General features: G+C 44.7%; 1 protein-coding gene across 1 annotated transcript in view; it reads left to right on the top strand.

Moving 5' to 3' along the window:
* The window catches only part of PRR5 (proline rich 5), a 53298-nt gene extending 44628 nt beyond the window's left edge, over positions 1 to 8670 (top strand). Inside the window, exons 7-8 of the mRNA XM_010176357.1 lie at positions 4809 to 4947; positions 7790 to 8670. Coding sequence (XP_010174659.1) covers positions 4809 to 4947; positions 7790 to 8340 — 690 coding nt within the window. The 3' untranslated portion in view covers positions 8341 to 8670. The remainder of the gene's footprint in view (positions 1 to 4808; positions 4948 to 7789) is intronic.
* Positions 8671 to 9336: the final 666 nt, after the last annotated feature.

Below are 9336 nucleotides of genomic sequence, written 5' to 3'. Positions count from 1 at the left end.
GATGGAGCTGTAACTTCATAAAGTAGCTACCCCAACAACCCGTAGTCTTTAGGGTGTGTCGCCTTTCTGGGAGTGCTTACAGATTTACATATCAAAACCAGCGGTGCATAGGGTCCTTTTAATGCTTCTGAGCTATTACCTACAATTCCCTGTTTCTAAATGTTTTAATTACGGGTTAGTGAAGCCGGGGACTTGGATACGGTGTTACATGTCTCTGTTCTCAATGCTGAGTATAGACCTTTCCTATTTGCAATGGTATTCACATACTCAGTGCTCAAATCCCCATTATCCATGTCTGGAGAGTAAGGCAGACTCTTGTCACAATATTACATTACAGTCCTTCCAAAGATAATGAAGTGACTGTTGTTGCATTTCAGAGGAGTGTAAACAAGATGAGGATTTGATCCAGCAGCTACACTGTTCCAAAAGTACTCAGGTACTTGCAGCTATTTGATATCGAGCTATTTTGGCCCTCAATTGAGAAATAACTAAATCAGTCAAGGCCTTTAAAAGGAATTTAATAGATACATCTCACACTTGCAGAGAAACATGAAACTGTCCTGCTAAAATGAAATTGGGTTCATGAAAGGTCATGGTTATCTTTTAAAGTAAGTTTTTGCATGTCTGCAGAGCAAATATTGTATTAAAGGTAAGGGTAGAGTCTCTGGTTTTCTAATAATGCTCCAAGTTTTCTTTTTTCCTCCAAATTACAACGTAGCTTCCTGCAAGCTAAGCAGCCAGCCTGCTCGATACAACTTTTGTTTTATTGCTATGTAGTGACAGACCAAACTAGTAAGCAGTAAGTACAAGAAGAACCACGAGTTGCCAAAATAACAGGCAAATACCTTTTTTATTATTTTATTGGTGACTTTTAAGTCCTGCCATCAGTTTTTCAGAAACTATTGTGACATGAATAACGATCCCAAGTTTGCTTTGCTTTAAAGCTAACTTTGCCTTTGTAAGCACCATCACTTACAAATTTGGGAAAGAGTCTAAAAAGAGCTTCCTGTATCTTTAAGTATGTCTGGCTATCTATGTAGATAGGTCTATAGATGTCTATACAGGTATATCTGTCTATATTGTACATACAGCTAGAGGAAGCCTTTATAACCATACTTTGCTCCATCCTAAACTTCCACCAGAAGTGCATTCCCACTGAATTTGGTGACTCACAAACAGGTGATTTTGCATGTGGCACAATGGATGGGGTGGAAACCTTTGGTTGAGAGTTTAACTGCACCCGAGGGGCTGGCAGCTAAAGCAAAGCAGACGCTTCCCCTGGCCTGCTGAAGGTGATCTGCTCTAGGAGTTGTCCATCCTTCCCTGCAGCTGCCTTCTTCCTGGGCCATGAGCTTACAAGCTTATGAAGAGGAGCAGGTCCTGCCTTACACTCCATGACCCAACCTTTGACAGCCTACAGCCCAGACATTGGGGTTGGGACGCTTCCCAGCCATGTCATGTTGGCACAGATGCAGCAAGGACCAGCTGGCTCTGGGTCAGGGGACATTTGGCTTCATGAGTGGCACGCAGTGATGGCAACACAGTGCTGCTCTGCCCCTGGGCAAGGGCTGCAGCCAGGCAGAGGTGGTCCCAGCTTGCTCTGAGCCTGCAGACACTCCTCTGGGCCATTCAGGCTGGGGTAATTCATAAATAAGTGATGCTGTTGCTCAGGTCATACAGAAAGTTTAGGTTTGGAAAGCTGAGGTAATCCTTGGTGAATATTGGGGTGTACTCGTATTTGGTTAAATAGAGGCCTGGAGGGTGTTTGTCATTGAATAACACAGCAAAAAGAAATGCAGGAAAAATAAAAACTCTTTTACAAGTTCAGGATGTGGTCTGCAGCCTGTTACAGTCCTGCTCTCACAGAAGCTCCACACCAAGGAAATGGGTTGAGGGAACTGTCCCAACCAGCGCCTGCAGGAAGGCCTGGAACAGTGGCCAATGCAGGGAGGATGTTGCAGGTGGATTCAGCACATTTGTGCCGAGGTGCAGAGCAGAAGAGGAGTCACCACGGCTCTGGCAGATGCCAGATGTTTTATGACTTTTCAGTATGTTTTGAAAAGCATCCCATGGATGATCGCGGAGCTGAGGGATGAGACTAATGACAGACGGTGTTAATACTGGGTGGTTTTACACTGTACAGGTGGCATTTTGTGGCCTCTTCACTTCTAAGGTGGGAACTGAAAGAGGCTTAAGTGAAAAGGGGAGTGGGGATTAGCAGTGCTCTGAGGAGAGCAGGAGTGAAGGTTGAGGGCAAGATTGAAGAAGAAGCTGATGCAAGTGGTTAGGGAGTTGGGATTTTGAAAGCAGAGAGTGTTTTTTGGGAACAGTGAGCCGACGGGCTCTCCAGGCACAGCAGCTGCAGGGCAGCAGTGGTGGGGATGAGGCAAATCGTGCCCCAGCACAGCTGCTCCCTGGCTCATGATGGAGAAGTGTTCCAGCAGCTGGAGCTTGGTCAAGTCTTCATCCTCTCAGCTCAGCCCAGGAGAGCTGCTGGAAGCTTCCTTGTATCCCTGCCAGAGCAGTCAGTGGTCAACACAGAATACAGCTCAGGCTTTAGTGGTGGTCATCAGGGAAGGAGTGTATGGCAGAACAGATAATTCACAACCACGAGGGAAACCAAAGGAACTTTGCAGGCATGTAAGGCCGATAGGAAATCAGACAGTGTTAAGATGCCACCAGGCAAGGACACTTTTATCACTTGTACAGTGTCACAGTTCTGCTAGAGGTAAGTGTTAATTTGTGGGCAGCATGGTACTGGGTCTCATTTAGGTACCCTCCTCTGCAAGTATCAAAACGACTTAAATGGCAGAGAAGAAAATAAAGCCTTACCACAAAGTCTGGGCATGAGCAACACTAGACATCACTGGCTTTTACCACCAGTATTACACAGAATCATAGAATGGTTTGGATTGGAAGGGACCTTAAAGATCATCTAGTTCCAACCCCCCTGCCATCAGCAAGGACACCTTCCACTAGACCAGGTTGCTCAAAGCCTCATCCAACCTGGCCTTGAACACTTCCAGGGAGGGGACATCTACAACTTCCTTGGGCAGCCTATCACATTTAAGAGACCAGCTCCAGAGGCAATTGGAGTGGGAGCCTGGAGCGGATGGCCTAATGCACTGGCTGACCTTTGCCAGTGGGTTGTGAGCTTGATGCAGTGGTGAATATGTAGTAAGGTAGCAGGCACGGTGCCCTTCTGGGGGCTGAAAAGATCATGGATAAATCCCAGCAAGACAGGAGGGAAAACCCTGGAGCAGTTCTCAACATGATTAATATTGAGACCCTTGCTCCTGTTGTTTGAAGCGTTTTCTCTGATACAGGCCAACAATGACTTTGAAATAATACATGGACCTTCACTAAGTCTTCTCAATTATTCCTGAGTTATTTTTGTCTGGTTTTAGTTGGATGAATATCTATGGGCTCATTCTGCTGTTACTTCGGTGTCTGCAAGCTTTCAGATTCACTGTATATGTCCTTGTATTTGTATTTGTGACTTTCCCAAAGTTTTACAGGACATAGCATCTCCAAAGATTTGTTATTCATTATTTAGAGTTGGAATCCAAATTCTGTCTGTTCTCTGTTGGCCATTATCTGTTTGTCATTCATAAACTTTAATTAAGTAACGGCAGGCGGCATTCAGGCAGCGCAGCAGCCAAGGGGTGAAGTAAGTCATTCACAAACGTGTCACAGTCTGGTGGTCACCCGCAGACACTGGTTAGTGAATCACACTGAGCAGTGATACATCAGGATCCTCTCACATGCTGAAGGAAGTGTTGCAATTGTATTCATTTGCTCTGCATATTGCTCTCTGGAGGCTTTCATCCCAAACCATAATTCAGGGACATACTGTGAAATCTGAAATTCTGGTAAATTCAAGCAAAATTCTTGCCACATATAACATTTAGAATCTTAATTCTGCAACGAGATGTGTCAAACAGATGGCCACATAGCAACAGGCTAAAATGTGAATTTACTTTGGGTTGCAAGAGGAATCCTACACACGAGTGTACAGGGCTCTGCTCAGACAGTGCAGGAGCACGCATGCTGCAGCTGTCAGTGGAAGGGAGACTGCAGCTCCACAGGGCTTTCCTGTCACCTCTGCAGCCCCATAAGCCCGTTTGTGGGTGGAAGTGCAGAGTTAACAGCTCAGGGCAACAGATTTTGCCTATGGGTGAAGCTTATCGCTCTAGTTATAATGTGACTTTTGCCTGGGTAATGGCAAGTGCCAGGGAGGGGCTGAGGAAAGAGATACAAACCTTCACTATAAATATACAGACCTTCACTATAAATAGTTATTGTTGAAAATATCCTGGAATTAATATTTCTGAGTCGCAGTTTCACCTTTTTCTTAACCCTGCTGGTATTGCTTAGATGGCAGTGACACCCTGTGGAACCAGCTGCTGGTGCAGCACTTGGTGGTAGTTCATGTAGGAAGTCAGTATAAGATTGCAATAATGAAAAATCCAGGAATGTTTTAAATTCATCTTCACAGACTACATCCTCCATCTGCCCTGAGTGCCTTTGCACTAAGCAGGGTGTGCATTTCTGGATTTAAATGTCCTGGAAGTGCTTTCTGAGCATGTGTGCAGTGCCTGCATGATGAGTCTCTCTGGTTCAACTCACGTCTCTTGGCTTTACAGTGACAGGAATCAGCTGTAGTAACAAACTGGTATCACATCTTGGTCCACCTTTGCTCTATAACTTAGTGAGAATACTCGCTGCCTCTCTGCTTGCACTGGTGAGCAAGGGAAGCTTGTGGTTGGAGGGGACAGTGCTCATCTTGGGTATTTTCTCTCTTTCAGGGGGTTCACGAGTCGAAAGGTGTGACTGAAGATTATTTGAAATTGGAATCCCTGATCCAGAAAGTTGTTTCTCCTTACTTGGGCACCTATGGTCTGTATTCCAGTGATGGACCCTTCACGCACTCTTCCTGTATCTTGGGTAAGAATAACAGAAGCTCAATTTGAGACAGGACAGAGGACTTCACCAAAACGTTGATCCATCCACACAGGGCCAGGGCCCACAGGAGAGGAAACTGCTGGTACTAACGCAGTGTGGTCAGGTTCCTTTTCTAAGGCCACACTCTTTGCAATGTGCAAAGTCACAGAGAAACTTGCCAGTAGCAGAAGATGAAAACAGATCATCCTAACAGTGCTCATTAATAAATATGCAAATCTAGAGTGTGTTTAGCATTTACATTCTACCTTTTAATGAGAGAGCTTTAACACAGGATGCTTTGTAGACAGTGAGAGGAAGAAGCAAGAAGTCATTTCTAGAGTGCTGAGTAGCATCTGTTCTTTAGTGCACGAAGATCCTACAAGGCTGTTTAAGAAGGGGAGAGAGTAGGAATTTGTCTTAGAGAAGACTAAGTGATAAGCTTTGAAACATGTAAAAGCTTTCTGCAGAGTAGAAGGTAATAAGCTGTTCTCCACCCCACTGAGTGTATGAAAAACAGAGTGGAGCACACATAGGAAGGGAAATTCAGATTACATGGAAAGGATAATCTCTAATGTCACATAAACTGCCTCTGGAAGCTGTTGAGTCTTCACTGCTAGAGGCACTATATACATGTCACATATGTAGGCATACGTAAGGAGCAAGGTGGGTAAACATGCTCCTGCCTGGTGGTAGAGGCTGACTGACCTTCTCGAGTCCCTTCCAGCTTGTTGTCTGTGATTCTCTGAGCTCTGAAACATTCAGTGACTTCTGTGAAGGCCAGATTTGGACAAGATGAAGGTCTTTTGAATATGCCACATAATAATTCAATCTATTGAAAATGCAAGGGGGATACTAACAGCGTAAATCAAAAAGGAAGTGTGGTAGCATCTGAGTATTTTAATGTAAATACTGTGGTGGCCTGCTTGAATAGAAAAAATAGAGGGGAAAAGAAGTTCAATTGTGTGTTTTCTGTGCAGTCAATTTAATCTATTTCCTTGTCAGAAATGGTCAATAAGGTAGTTGATTTTCCCTGGAAGCTGAATGGTTTTATTGCAGTAGGTGTTTAAGAAACAAATCTGTTTTATCTGAAGAAGTGGAGGCCAGTTATTTATGGAAAATGGTTCAGGATGACTGCTCTGTATTTGTTGCTTGCCATTGAAAGGCCACAAGCATTTAAATGGAGCCCCAAACTGAATTTTTCTGAAAACAAGCTTCTTTATATCAGGACACAAAAAATGCCCCCAAAGAGAATAAAACTCCAGTGAGGTGGGTTGTTAGAAGAAGATAGGAAGGTTTTGGTGGACTGAGCACTTCCCCTTGCTGGGGTCTGTGGCAGTACCCCTGGCTAGGTCTTACTGTAGTCAATGAACCCGGATCCAAGGAAGCTGTGCATAAGTCTCTGCTGCTTTTAAAATAATTCATCTGGTTCTGCCCAGCTGTTCTGGTAGTATGATTTAAAGCTGTGACATATTTTCCTTGGTTCTGGTGAGGCCACTGACTTCTTTTCTTCCCCTTCTGGCCTTCCCCTCCAGCCAAACCTTGGTGTGACCAAGAAGCCAGAGTTCCTGTGGCAGGGCAGCCCCAGGGAAGGAACCTTTTCTATTTGCGAGGTCAAACTCGTAACAAAGACAAAGTCTGAAAGTGAACTTGACTCAGGTGATTTCACTGCTGAGGTAGAAACAACTGCAAAATACCATCTTAAGTACAGAAACTGAGTTTTTTATTAGTACAGCGTATGATCAGAATTTATGTCCAGGTTGTAAAGGAAATGTCATGGTTTGGAAAGGAACATGCACGAGCATCCTGATTTAAAGCAGACAATTTACACGAAGTGGCTGTGGTTGACTTCCAGAGTGTAACTCAATTCCTTTCTCAAGCCGTGCCCCTTGCATGGGGATGGCAAAGTGAGAGCAGCGGGGAGGAAGCTTCAAAAGTGAGACCTATTATTCACCCCACTTAAAAAAGTCTGCGAAAAGTCTGCATGATGATCATTTTGGTCCTGCTGCAGGAGAGCCCTCCAGCTCTGCACCAGCGGTGGCTGATCTCCATGCTGCCTTGCTGCCACCTGCTGCTTGTTCTGTGGAAAGAGCCCACTCGGTTAACAGCAGCCTTGGTACCAGCACTGCCCAATTGATCGGGTGCAGGTTTGTTCCCCAGAAAGGCTGCCCTGTTCCCCAGTGAGCACTGCCCTCCAGTTAACATGTCCAAACAGGCTTGGTGCTCTTTCCTTCTTTGGTCTCCATATGATGCTTTGAATCTCAGTTTTTCCAGAATTATTAGTCAGGCTGCCTCTCTTAATCCTTGTGCCCCAAATTTGAAAAGACTTGAATTTCCAGGATGGGTGGAAAAGTTAGATTTCACACCTTTCTACATGATGTCGTTTAGGTTCCTGCTCCGGCAGGGGGCTTGGACTAGATGGTCTTTCAAGGTCCCTTCCAATCCCTGACATTCTGTGGTTCTGTGAATCAGTGATGACTTTTATAGCCTGAACAAGAACAGAATTGCCCTTTCTGTGTCTAAAGAAAGTATTTGCAATTGTATATCGGGTCTCCCACAGTATTTACTGTTTTACTCCAGCTGCTGAAGTTATATGAATATGAGGGCATCTGAGCTATTATTTGTAAAGATATGTTTGAGGTCTTCAATATGCTAAAGAAATCTAGGAAATCTGAATCCCGTGGATCTATAAAACCAGCAAAATGTATGCTTTTAAAAAAGTTCTTGTCATTCAGGAAAAGCTTATGAATATTTAGACTTTGAGTTTTCTTTTGAACACTTGTATTTATTAGTATCACCAAAATGGGAGACTCTGTATATATTACTCTGGATCTTTCTCCGTTTACAGAGAAGCGTTTCTTCAGGCGTTCAAAGTCGGGTGACATCCTTGCCAAGAACCCTGTGGTGCGATCGAAAAGCTACAACAATCCACTGCTGACGCCAGTAGCTGAGTATGAGACCGAGGGCATGACTGCCAACGGAACAGGCATCCGAAGGCACTCTGTTTCGGAAATGACCTCCTGCCTGGAGCTACAGGGGTACTCCAACCTCACCACCATCATGGACAACGGTTCCAAGAGCTCCATGACAGCCACGAAAAGCTCGCTGTCAGGAGACCAGGAGAGGCCCAGCCCCGGGTCAGTGCAATGCTCTAGCAAACTCAGCACAGTTGAGCAACAGAAAGGACTCTTCCACTCAATGGACAACCCACGTAGGTCTTTTGAGCTGGACAGTGACCCTTCCTTGATTCCAGTTCGCTCTTCCAGCCCCGAGAACATAGTGGATCAGATTTTGGAGTCGATCGACTCTGATTCTGAAGGCATTTTTATTGATTTTGGCCGAGGCTGTTCCAATTCCTCAGCATACAACGTGGATGTGAACAGACAGAGCATCATGTGAAGGACATGGGGCTACAAACCTTGGGTTTTAATATTATTATGAAAGTTACTAATGCATTGAGTTGGACTGTGGGCAAGCTGTGTATGTCTAGGGCAGAACCTCTGTTGCAGGACATCACAGCTGTGCTGAAGTACACAAACACAAGTTTACAGCAGGCGGGAATCTGCTGTGAGGGGAAAGAAACTCCAACCACTTCTCCCTGTCCCTCCTATTGCCTCTATAAACTTGGGGGTTCACAAGCTGACAAGTGTCTGGTGAAATGCTCGTGGTGCAGCTGGCAGCATTCAGTAAAACGGCCCAGCAAATAGCTGTGTTCACTTCGAATTTTCTCAAGAGATTCCTGTAGACGGCAGGTTGTTCTCTGAACTGTAACACCTCAGCCAGAGGGAAAACACACCCTTCTAAAAAGCCAAAAAAAACCCCAGAGGCTGTGGGCCTTGGTGCCACAGAATACAGTGATAAAGAAGTCTCTTTTAATCTTTTTCTTGTACATCTTGTATGCACTCCTTTGCCTGATGGTGAGTTAGAGTTCTTGAAGAAAGGCAAATAAACAGAAATGTGCTACCTGATGTCACGCGGTGCCTCATGTCTCATGTTCTGTTTCACAGCCAGAACCTTGTGTCTGAGAGAGAGTTGTCTTGAAACTGGCTTTTAAGGACGTGTTAATTTTCTCTGAATGTGGCACTTCCAAGAAATCCATGCACTGTCCACTCCATTGTATGGAGAGATTCCAGCAGGGTTTGACTTACTTCTTTTGTAAATAAATTAAAATATGGCCACTTGGTGGAAATCCTCATTATATATTTATATTCTTAAAGAAATACAATAATGCACGTACTGCCAATTATGTATTGATATTTGGGGAGTGTGAACCTTGCAGCTCTTCTCATCCTGAGCACTCCCAGCTCTTTGATTCTCCCTCACAGTAACACGGTGTTGCAAGAGCTGTGCCAGTGGTTTTACAGAGGATTGGTGCACGTCATACCAAGGTGAAGT

The sequence above is a fragment of the Antrostomus carolinensis genome, unplaced genomic scaffold (assembly GCF_000700745.2).
Source record: "Antrostomus carolinensis isolate BGI_N321 unplaced genomic scaffold, ASM70074v2 scaffold16999, whole genome shotgun sequence".
NCBI classification, from domain to species: Eukaryota; Metazoa; Chordata; class Aves; order Caprimulgiformes; family Caprimulgidae; genus Antrostomus; species Antrostomus carolinensis.
The sequence above is the reverse complement of the archived record's forward strand: the minus strand, read 5'-3'. Positions and strand labels throughout refer to the sequence as shown.